This window comes from Pseudomyrmex gracilis, unplaced genomic scaffold (genome assembly GCF_002006095.1).
Source record: "Pseudomyrmex gracilis isolate BER0280 unplaced genomic scaffold, ASM200609v1 scaffold_58, whole genome shotgun sequence".
Classification (NCBI taxonomy): domain Eukaryota; kingdom Metazoa; phylum Arthropoda; class Insecta; order Hymenoptera; family Formicidae; genus Pseudomyrmex; species Pseudomyrmex gracilis.
Genome location: NW_018020642.1, coordinates 764,061 through 775,554, shown reverse-complemented (window position 1 = coordinate 775,554; position 11,494 = coordinate 764,061). Strand labels below are relative to the sequence as shown.

Genomic DNA, 11,494 nt, shown 5'->3' with positions numbered 1-11,494 from the left:
ATAATATATAAATTTGATCATCGTGTATTATCTCTTGACACTGTGTTTTTCCGCTTCGTGTGCGTTGCGGATTTTTTTGCCTCCAATCGTTAAATCATTTTAATTTTTTTGCTCTCGTAGAAAAGTGGCAAAATGATTGGTTCGCGTGATAAGCTAATTTTATACACTGAGTTCGATGAGAGAAGAGAGTCGGCGCATAGGGGAAGAAAAGCGGACAAAGTGGAGATAGCGCGAAACACTCGCTGGCGGCCAATGGCTGTGAACTGGGAGGAGGCTTTTATCCGCTCCGATTCTCCTCTCTCATTGAACTCAGTGTAGAACCGAAATATATCACAGAGGTCTCTAACATCGTAGCCGAGAGACAAACGTCAAGATGGTCGTTCTCGAATTCATATGATTCTGCTCCATATGAGTTGACGCTTTTGCAGAGCGGGTTGAGCTCAGTAAAAGGCTGTATAAATCGTCGATTTCTTTACTTAGTGAATATGGCTCGCGGTAGCAGTGCAGGTTTTGACAGACATATCACGATCTTTTCGCCGGAAGGTCGGCTTTACCAAGTAGGTAAGAATTGCTGAAAATTTATTTATCCGAATCGTACGTATTGATGGCACAAAGTCTAGGAAGTCTAGTCTGTGTACAACACGATTGTTTGTCATGCAGATAACACTGCGTGCGATTTGTACTTTTTTGGATGTGCTAATTAAAATGTGTATTTACAAAATTCTCATAGAATATGCCTTCAAAGCCATCAATCAGGGCGGTCTGACCTCTGTAGCCGTAAAAGGAGTTGATACTGCCGTTTTCGCAACACAGAAGAAAGTGCCTGTAAAGATCTCTTAAAAAATTTATTTTTGCAATATATCCAGCACACTATATACTTTGTCAATTTGTCAGCAATGTGTGTCTCTAATGTTTTCTTTGTTTTTCTCATAGGACAAGTTACTCGATGCCTCCAGTGTTACCCATGTGTTCCAGCTGACAGAATATATTGGTTGTGTCATGACAGGCATGATAGGTGAGCTTTGGACAAACATTTAACAACTACTGTCAAGTCATCTGTCTTGTCATCTTTCTGATTTGCTGATTCTGTGCAGCTGACAGCAAGTCCCAGGTGGAACGTGCTCGATACGAGGCAGCCCACTTCAAATACAAGTACGGCTACGAGATACCTGTGGATGTACTCTGTCAGCGTGTCGCCGACATCAGTCAAGTGTATACGCAGAACGCGGAGATGCGACCGCTCGGTTGCTCCATGATGCTCATCGCGTACGACAAAGAGAAAGGTCCCTGCATTTACAAAACTGATCCAGCAGGTTACTTCTGTGGTTATAGAGCTATTTCTGTAGGAGCCAAGCAAACAGAAGCTAATTCTTATCTCGAGAAAAAACTCAAGAAGAAACAAAATTACGATTACGATGAGACTATACAACTAGCTATCACTTGCTTGTCGAACGTTTTATCTGTGGATTTTAAACCGACAGAAATCGAAGTGGGAGTTGTATCGAAGGATAATCGCAAATTCCGGTAAGCGATTTCCGACAGTCTTGGTATTTGCAAGTGCCAGCTCTTATCACGTTACAATTTTATTGATAAATTTTTTTTGTTTACAGGGTCTTAAGCGAACAAGAGATCGATAAGCACCTAACTGCGATTGCTGAAAAGGATTGATAATTTTTTATACATTTAAAAATAAATACTATGTGTCCAACACAATTTTCGCTACATTCAATATTCAATAAATTATGCATATGGATAAGAAATCAATTGCGTACAAAGTTGTGTTCAAACGTCAATGATATTGTGCAGTCTTATACATGAAAATTTTATTCTTTTTTTTTTGTAGATAGATTTTATGAAACATTTTTCTCTTAATTTATTACTTTCCTGCGGCAGATGCCAGTGGATTCCTGAGCACCAAGATAACAGAATCTCCACGTAGAAACATTTTTGGAATATATCTATCTTTGTTTACTGGTTTTGCCTGTAAATAAATAGCAAAATGCATATAATATTGACAATAAAATAAAATATTAACTCTATGTTAAACTATCGCAATGATTTGAATCATTTGGAATTCTCAGGATGAAATATTCTATCAATTCAACTGATAATATGCGAACTATGTACATTAGTTACCTTTTTCTTGCCCTTTCCTGTGCGTGGTTGTTCAGTCCACATTTCTTTAACATTCTCCAGAACCATATTGCAATGCCTGTCAAATGCTTTTACTCGTCCAAGAAGTTTCTTGTTGTTCCGACAGTTTATCAATACTTGTGTATTATTTTTAACCGATTGTGTCAGAACACAGAGTGGTCCGGTGTTAAATTCTTCTTCTTCCCTCTTTGCTAATTCCTCCGGAGTCATCTCAGACTTGGGTTTTGTTAGAGAAGACCTGGTACACGGTAATACGATTGTATAAAATAGCACGATCAAAATGTATCTCAAAATTTTGTTTCGATTATATCTTTTTATAAAAATTTTTTATATCAATAGCGCTATATCAAATAAAAACTAAATTTGTCTGAAAATCAAGGTTATGTGCGCACATCATATTGCGTATGTAGCAAAATAAATTGATATTGGCAATTTGACTCAAATGTTGAGTAAAGTTGTAGGATAATAATAAAAGTAAAAACTTACATTTTTTTTTTGCAATATTAAAACCCGTTAAGCCCAAAAATTTGCTTCACGCTGTCTCACGCCGTTTTCAGCTGTTTTGAAGCCGCTAATCGCTATGCGTCCAATCTCTGCCTTCAAAATAAAATTAACTGCGCATTTCAATATAATCAAAACTTCCAATAGAAAGACGCTTTCTTACTGGCTCTTGCACACGGAACGATTCAAAACGTAACGCGACAGCCAATCACTTTAACATTTTTTCGTGAGGGCAACTTGTTGATTGGCTTCCGCGTTGTTTCGTGTCAAACATTTGTGGGCGAGGAGCTTCATTAACCAATCGGCATCGTTGATTCTCCGTCTCGCTTTCTCTCACTTTCTCGAACGAGCGAACTGACGAACGTGATTCATACTTCCTGCTGTTGTCAGCCCTGATTCATAGGATCATGGTCGACCGATTGGGTTAGTTCGTGCTCTGCTTGTTAGCATTTAATTAATAAAACGGGAGTTTACAAAAAGGTGAAATCGAAACCGCGAGAGTGATGCGAGATAACGTTCGCGTTCTTCTTTTCTTATTTCTTTCAATTGGGGACGCGATGTTCCTTCCTTTCCCACATCGCGCTCATTCACGCGCGGTTAACGCACCTAAGCCGAGCCTGTGTTTTTGACAGCTTCGAGATGCCAAAGAGATAACTCGGCTCTTAGCTGTGTTTCTTTTGTCGCGTTTCTTCTCGCGTTTGAGACAAACATGACCGTTTTCGGGCGCGTTGTTCGAATAGAATTAAGAAAGGGAAATACGACAATTATGTAGCTGACGAGAGTAAACTCGACTCCTTAATAGAACAGACATTTCGTTATACTTTAACTACAACAAGTTTACTCGAAAATGACTCACAAATTCTTCTGTGGATTTAATCTCTCCCCTGGCTTGATCTGTTTTAGTAAACAGCGAGGCCAATGCCAGGCGTATTGCGATGGTTGAAAACTGCTTCGGCAGTTCAGGTCAGGTAAGGAAGATTCACGTGCAAGTTTATGTGAAGACAGTTTCCCCCCGTAGCATGTAAAACTGTCATCGTAACAAGTTAAAGTTTATATGGCTAGTGACGATGGTACGCTGATAGGTACTGATAATCCTACATACTGAGATAACAACAGCTCACTTGTGAACATTTCTTTTCTTAACTAGCCACTTGCAGTCCCTGGCAGAGTGCTGGTCGGAGAAGGAGTCCTGACAAAAATGTGTAGAAAGAAACCCAAACCCAGACAATTCTTTCTTTTCAACGACATATTGGTTTATGGCAACATCGTGATTAACAAGAAAAAGGTATGTGTACAGAAAAATGTTGGTTTATATATAGAGACACACCACACTGTGGTATATAATTAATAAACTTTAATAATTCCATTATAGTACAACAAACAACACATAATACCATTGGAGGAGGTAAAATTAGAGTCTCTAGCTGACGAGGGACGTAAGTATATTATATCATAATTACTATACTGCAAACTCCGTGTTGAATATTATCACAAGTGAATTAATGAAATAAGATCTTTTTATTTTATTACAACTCTATGTTATGTACGTGGAATGTCCTGAAAATGTCTTCAAATTATTGTACATAAATGTTTTATTAACTTTCTTAGAATAATGGTTTTACTAATATTCCCTTTCTCCTTTCCCTTTTTTCTCTTCTCTATCAGTCTCTTTTTCTCATGTGCGTATGTAAGTGTGTGAGGAGTGGGTGGATGGTAAAAATACATAATATATATGTTGCTATATGTTGTACACGCGATATGCAACCTGCTCCGCCACAAGTGATCATCTTTTTTATACTAGAAAAATTAATATCTTACATTTTCTGGCTTAAAACACAACTTTATTGTAAGCAAATAGTTAGAACTCCTTATACATTTACTATTTTACTGTAAGTAGACTTCTTTACGTATGTATATGTACTGCAACATGTGTGGTGCATTCTAATCGAATAAGATCACATCTAAAAAAAATGTTGGTATAGTATTGGATCATTATTTATAGAATATCGTAATGGATGGCTCATTAAGACAGTAACAAAGTCGTTTGCTGTTTATGCTGCTACCGCAACAGAGAAACAAGAATGGATGGCACATATCACGAAATGCATCGAAGACTTGTTACGAAAAAGTAAGTAGAAAATTTTTTATTATAAATATATACGCAACCAAATCCTCTGTCTCTCTTTCTTCCTCATTTCTTCTTCCCCTCTCTTTTTCTCTCTTTCCCTCTTACTTTATCGAGGTGTTATTTTCTGTGTTTTAGGCGGCAAGAAGCCGGTCGAAGTTCATGCAGCTGTTTGGGTACCAGATAACGAAGCTACAATTTGCATGCATTGTAACAAAACACAATTCACAGTATTAAACAGACGGGTAATTTCAATATATTATATTAATTATATACATTATATCGATTCAGTTAAGATTCAAATATAATTAAGATTGTATGATTATTTTGTTTTTTTCTCTTTCAGCATCATTGCAGACAATGTGGAGCTGTGGTCTGCGGTCCCTGCAGCAACAAAAAATTATTACTGCCGGGACAGGGAAACGGAAAGGCCGTCAGAGTCTGTCTGCAGTGCTACGATGCTGCCAGTAAAGTCAAAGCTCTACCCGGGACTGCTGTGAATAGCTTAAATAACAAGGACCCGCAACGCAATTCCGCCGACAGTTCGGGCGGAGATAGTTCTGGCGACGACGACGAGGGAAACAAGGAGGAAAATCACGATGAGGTGAGCAACCGAATTTTAATCTTGTAAAAGTAATATTTGTCTAAGATCTTATAAAAGTAATTTGTCTGAAAAAATTAGATCTGTTATGTTCATCTGTTTAGTAATGAGTTCAATTACAAAACGTCAACGTGTTTATTCGCGTTTGCGCTATAAAATCTACTCAATATGCGTAATGTAGACTTGTACTTTCTCTTTACAGCCTAAATTCTATTCCACACTGGGCCGATGAAAATAACTGTACATCACGACGAACAATATAAATAAGACGAAAATTTTATGAAGAAATATTTTTAATATTGTATTATTATAAATATATAAAATATATATATATATATATATATATATATATATATATGTATATTTGCCGATAGAGAGAAAATTTACAAAATTATTCTGAAGAATGAAAGAATTATATGAGAGAGTACACACATATCCCCCCCCCCTCTATGATACATAATGAGTATACACTCCCCACACAAACATACACAAGCACGTGCGTACTTTCATTCTTCAACAAAACGTAACCGTAACATGTAAATTGATACTAAACTTTGCATATATATCTCATTAGATTATCTATACTTTGTTAAAAATTATAAACTACAATGTTCGCTAATGAAAGAAACTCGACTATTAACGTAAGCTATGTTATAAATAATATAAGACAACTCGCGCGAAAAAATAAAAAGATAGCATTTTTTCTAAGGATAAGCCAAAAATTTATATCCGTTAAGAGTCAATCTAGAACTTTGTAACTCGTTTTGTGATTATTACGATCGGGCTGATTAGCGAGAATTTGACGTAGATATGATTGTTTTTATCAATATATTTTAAGAAATATACACCACATTGTGCCTTCTTACATCGATGAATACCAGATATATATATATATATATATATATATACGTGTAAGAAAATTGATGTAATGCAACAATGAAAGAATGCATTTTCAGTATGCAAAGTCCAATAAATTTTTAGTGTATAGCGATTTCTATTATTGCAAAATACATTGTAACTTATATACTATTGCATTGTATATATATGTGCTTTTTGTGTAACTGCCCAGATGAAACTGTATACACTGTATACGCTGTATTATGAATAATTTTAAATGTGCGGAATGTGTGTAAACACAAAAGATTGATAAGCGATGAAAAAATGTTAAAATAATACGAAGGAAAACAAAGAATGAAATAACTTTAGAATAAAATACATTTGCTTCTAACTCAAAAATATTGTTATCGAAATCACGATTGTTGCAATTCTCTATTTTTAATTAGTTTTTGAATTAATTTTCTACATCTTCTGAAGTTCTAGTGATTTTCTCAAGCGCGCATGCGCGGAAAACCGACAACAATGCTGACAATTTGAATTCCCTGCAATCTCTCTTGTAAAACGCCCTGTCGATATTAGTCGATATCACTGGACCGTCACATGATTACAAACCTTATCGTTGTGCGCGAAAAGAACGGCGATCGCAACGAGATTTAATTAATTTTCAAGCGTTCGCGTGAGCAGCGAATGCAATTGAAGTGAATCCGATTGCAGTTTGACGAACGAATCCATCGTTGAAGATGAAGATCTGCGGACCCAAGTACGCCTTGTGCGGTTTAGTGTTATCTGTTTGGGGCATATTCCAACTGGTGAGAATAATTACGGAATACCAGTTTATTATCTTTTAATTATTTATTCGTTTTCTTACACTTTGCTCTACATCTACAGATAATTTTATATTTATGAACTGTAACTAGAGAAAAAATTCAAACATCAATCTTTCTTTTATCTTTAGCTCCTCATGGGAGTGTTCTTCTACGTACGGAGTGTAGCACTGGTGGAAGACCTTCCGCTGGAAGGAAAGAACATCACAAACATAAACACTTTCTACGATTTAGTGGAGCGCGGCTACACGCAGAACGCTTACAACTGTTGGATCGCCGCCTGCATTTACGTTCTTACCTTTCTCTTCTCCGGACATCAGTTCTATCTTAATTCTAGGTCGTCACTCAGTGTGTGAAACAATATTCATTGGTATTTAAAGATATTAAGAGCTATTCTATTTGTGTAACTCTGTAAAAAAGTTAGAAAATTATCAAAGAAGGTTTTAAAGTGCGATCACACATTGTATTATGTATTTCTGTATAGTGGCTCTTGCTGTTTTCATTAAGTTGGTGCAAGTGTAATATCTTTCTGTAACAAAATCAACTTCCAAATATTTAAATAAGTGCAAAATAGATATATATTGCGTTACATTTGTCTATCAGTTTATGGGTTATTTTTTACCTGTATGTATTGAAATATTTTATATATTTGAAATATTAACAATATTATCAGATTCAACAAGAACAAGAGGAAGAAAAAGAAAATTTATACATCAAACTTTACATTAGCTTTTAGGATTAAATAAGTTTACTGTAAAATAATTTATTTTTGTTTTATTTACATCATATATAACAAGTAGAAATATGTATATACATAGATATATATATTTCAATGATTAAAAATTTATATATTCATTGTTATATAGTTATAATTTAATAAAGTAATCATTAACAGTCTTTTTAATAAACATAAATCCAAATATATAACAATTCCACAATTGTAAATTTCAAATACATATAGAAATCGTTCATAATAATGTATAACATTATAATGTATAAGTTGCATTTATTTTTTTGTTAACAACAATATAAATATCAGTATCTTTGCAGTTTTTTTTACACATCTCTTGTGTGCTAGTATACATATTTACAAAATACATATTAATGTACATCTTGCGATTGAAGGAAATTAGTATGTAAATTTAAAATATGTATAATTAGAAAATGGTCACTGTACATTAGCGTTATCTTGTTGTTGACTAAAGGAATTAGTGTAGTTCTCGTTTGAAGATTCTATAAAACTCTCCTCCCGATTGTGCAACGTGTCAAAAACTGAAATAATTTTTCACAAAATTATTACATACAGCAAAACGAGCTAATGTCATCGATTATATGTAGAAGTTATTCCGATAAAAAGAACACATTTTCAACATACTTATATCATGAGAAAACGGTTTAATGTACAAGATCATTAGCAGAGCAAGTGTCGCCGATGAGCCACAAACGTATGCAAGAATGTTTCTGTAATACTCATTAGCGTATCCTTGTGACAAGTGTCTGCAAGATAAGCGACATCAAAAACAGTTCGCTTTTTATTATACAAATATCATCAATTCTTTCACACAAAAAATAATTGAAGAGAGTTTGCGTTTTTGTGCGTGTATTGATTCAAACAATAATTTTATATTGTAATTTGTAAATTATACTAACTTTACTAGATACTGAATGAGCATAACCATCAGGCCATTACTGAGCTTGTCAGTAAAACTCATAATTCCGTAAGCAAAAGCACCGCTCTCAGTGTGTTTCCCTATGAGATCCGCGGTAACACCGAGACTAGTCACCAACATTATCGCACTGGCAGAACCTGGCGGGAGATGCAGCACAAAAGTTAAATTGTTTTATATAAAACTTTGTAAAATTTATATTTCACATTCTCTGTACTTTAGACTTCAAGATCTCACACTTTACCTAACAATATCGCTACAACGTAGATCTGATATTTGATGTAGTTTTCATTATCATCACCGAGTCGTATCCATATGCAGGAACAGATTCCCAACAGCGCGCCAATCGAATACGTAATCTTTCGACCCAATTTCGTATTGAGTCTCTCGATGATCAGGGACATCAGAAAGCTGCTCAGGTACATCGTCAGCGGTATGTAAGCGAGAGAAGTCGCGGGCATGTTCAGCGATTCGTGCAAATACAGAGGTATGTAAATCTGACACAGATTAATGAACAGTCGCGTCAACATGTAGATCCAGGCTACTTGATATAATCTGACATCTTTCAGTAAGGTTGACGCCGATCTGCTACTTCTTTGCAAGAGGCTACCTAAAATCTTCAGAATTGTCACGAAATCCATTTATATACTTGTTGAGTTGTTTGAACGTTTGGATTATTGTGTTTCGCACTACCATTGGCACTGCCATTAGCTCCTTCCTTGACGACACAGTGGAATATCATAGATGCTGCGAGGCCAGTCGCCATTCCGATTAGAACGACCTTCTGAAACTTGTAGATATCATCAGGCCCGATCTGAGTGTCATATTGACCACTTGTTATGTGCAGTATACTCCACATGATACAGTAAACTAGCACATTGGAGAACACAGTGAATGTAAATCTGTTTGAAACAGAACATAAAAATCTCTTAAATCTACATTTGAGTCTTTTGACACAAAAATCTTTGTACAGTTGTCACCTTATTGCTATAAGCTCTGTCCTCTCGTGTTCAGAAAGCGTAAGCTCTGGTACCAAGGCCAGGTGCGATATTTGCACCGCTGCCCAGCCAAACTGAAAGATCACTACAAAAGCGGCGTAATAGATCAACTGTGCATACTGATGCGCATTTTCACAGCCAATGCACGGCGAGAATATAAACGGAAATCCGAACAACACACAGATAGTGCCTGCAAAGCAAATGTTAAGCAACATGTTAACAGAAATACAAATAAATTGTGTATTAACAAGTATATGCAAAAAACACGTTAATAAATAAATATCACATGAGTGATGTGTACCTATCAAATGCCAGGCTTTTCTTCTACCGTATCTACACAGCCAGAAGTCGTCTTGTCTGTCGGATTGGAAACCGACAAACGGAGTGACAAGCGCGTCCGCCACTTGGCCGATGAGTAACACAACTCCGGCTAAGGTCGGATCGAAACCGAGCACCAGATGAAAGAACACCAGAAGATAAGTGAACCACATGGAAGCGCAAATGTCATTCAGCACATGACCCGTACCGTAACCCAATTTCAGATAAACGGGAAGCTTTTGGATTATTTCCGTGTAATCGTCGTGCGAGTCGCTCGTCGCGTGCTCCATCGTGACGGATCAATCGATTGAACAAATAATTATGTGGATCCTTTTGCAACAATTGTATCGACTTGTGTAGACGAGAGAAGAGAATGTTACAATAATATTATTGTTATCGGTGTTTTGGAGCCGAGCGTCTTTACCTCAGATTACACCTCGTGCGATACGATAACCAACGTGACACGTCGAGCTGTCAAGTTACTCCATGCCGGAATAATGGACCCTCGTTGATATTTCGTCGACGAACGACGAAAACCGCATTTAATCGCGTTATAACGCGGATTAAAAACCGAACATCCGTCCCGAGTTCATTAGTCACCGTTCTCTCGTGATGACAGTGATGACACACATCTGCACGCGCACGGGCAAACATACATACACGTCCAGTTCTACCGACTACCGGTGATGTCACTAATGTCTCCCAAATCAGCCAGTGTTGTGAAATGATAAAAAGATGTTAAATAAGAGGCCGAAATACAGCTTTGGGAGCAAAAACACGTTGCATGAGGTTTTCTTAGGCTCTTGTTCAAAATGTGGTCTTATCTACGATGGTACATGTTCAATAATTTGTCGCAAACCAATTCGGAACGTTTGTTAGATAATCAGCCATCGCTGACAGACGCGCAAAAAACGTTGCTGGTGACTTCCACAATGTAACAGATTTTATTACATGTCAATAAATATTGTATGAATTATGTTCAATTTGCCACAAAAGAAGAGACCTGGAACGTTTCAATTTATTACAAAAAAAAAAAAAAAAAAAAAAAACGCTACGACGCGTGCGAAGCAAAAAATATTGCTGACGTCTTCCTCCATGGCTTCCTCAGACTCTTGCTCCAAAATGTAACAGTCGTATTTATTATTACATATCAATAGATATTATACGACGATGTCTTCAATTTGTCACAAAAGAAGACACCAAAATCTTTGCATTTATTGAAAAAACTATACCTTTTACAAAATATATTCCTTTTTATTGCTTCGTATTTTTATGTAAAGATATGTTGAAAGATGTAAAAAAAAATAAGTGAAAAATTTACGGAATTTATTTACGTCATTATAGGAATTACATTTAAATATTTTTATCAGGAAACGTTTTCTTATAGCTCTGTTTCTCGATAAATTAAATGAGAAACACATAATTAATCAAAAACTTATTAAAAGAAGAGCATTTAGATCAGAAATGCA

At 36.0% G+C, this 11,494-nt stretch overlaps 5 protein-coding genes across 6 annotated transcripts; 3 read left to right on the top strand and 2 right to left on the bottom strand.

Annotated features, from left to right (window-relative positions):
- Positions 1-363: 363 nt before the first annotated feature.
- On the top strand, positions 364-1,764 carry LOC109853992 (proteasome subunit alpha type-6-like). The gene is made up of 5 exons (XM_020426644.1): positions 364-561; positions 731-825; positions 934-1,015; positions 1,095-1,524; positions 1,611-1,764. Exons 1-5 carry the CDS (start codon positions 486-488, stop codon positions 1,666-1,668), a joined length of 741 nt encoding a protein of 246 aa, XP_020282233.1. The 5' UTR covers positions 364-485; the 3' UTR covers positions 1,669-1,764.
- Positions 1,765-1,776: 12 nt separating this feature from the next.
- On the bottom strand, positions 1,777-2,751 carry LOC109853993 (probable small nuclear ribonucleoprotein Sm D2). The gene is made up of 3 exons (XM_020426645.1): positions 2,641-2,751; positions 2,137-2,392; positions 1,777-1,981 (listed from the first exon to the last, which is right to left on the bottom strand). Coding segments are annotated over exons 1-3 (363 nt in total). The 5' UTR covers positions 2,643-2,751; the 3' UTR covers positions 1,777-1,876.
- A 286-nt stretch (positions 2,752-3,037) lies between these two features.
- On the top strand, positions 3,038-5,708 carry LOC109853997 (pleckstrin homology domain-containing family F member 2). Of its 2 annotated transcripts, none has more exons than XM_020426651.1 (8): positions 3,038-3,078; positions 3,559-3,623; positions 3,803-3,940; positions 4,028-4,091; positions 4,658-4,783; positions 4,919-5,025; positions 5,127-5,384; positions 5,584-5,708. In XM_020426651.1, the coding sequence occupies exons 1-8, from the start codon at positions 3,063-3,065 to the stop codon at positions 5,611-5,613; spliced, it is 804 nt and encodes a 267-aa protein (XP_020282240.1). In that variant the 5' UTR covers positions 3,038-3,062; the 3' UTR covers positions 5,614-5,708. The 2 variants fall into 2 exon arrangements, with proteins under 2 accessions (XP_020282240.1, XP_020282242.1); XM_020426653.1 differs by lacking the exon at positions 3,038-3,078 and adding an exon at positions 3,079-3,135.
- Positions 5,709-6,783: 1,075 nt separating this feature from the next.
- On the top strand, positions 6,784-7,633 carry LOC109854017 (ribonuclease kappa). The gene is made up of 2 exons (XM_020426690.1): positions 6,784-7,027; positions 7,174-7,633. The coding sequence occupies exons 1-2, from the start codon at positions 6,959-6,961 to the stop codon at positions 7,396-7,398; spliced, it is 294 nt and encodes a 97-aa protein (XP_020282279.1). The 5' UTR covers positions 6,784-6,958; the 3' UTR covers positions 7,399-7,633.
- Positions 7,634-7,937: 304 nt separating this feature from the next.
- LOC109853996 (major facilitator superfamily domain-containing protein 12-like) lies at positions 7,938-10,920 on the bottom strand. Its single transcript, XM_020426650.1, has 8 exons — positions 10,450-10,920; positions 10,009-10,355; positions 9,690-9,897; positions 9,403-9,611; positions 8,954-9,319; positions 8,693-8,849; positions 8,418-8,539; positions 7,938-8,314 (listed from the first exon to the last, which is right to left on the bottom strand). The coding sequence occupies exons 2-8, from the start codon at positions 10,313-10,315 to the stop codon at positions 8,211-8,213; spliced, it is 1,473 nt and encodes a 490-aa protein (XP_020282239.1). The 5' UTR covers positions 10,316-10,355; positions 10,450-10,920; the 3' UTR covers positions 7,938-8,210.
- Positions 10,921-11,494: the final 574 nt, after the last annotated feature.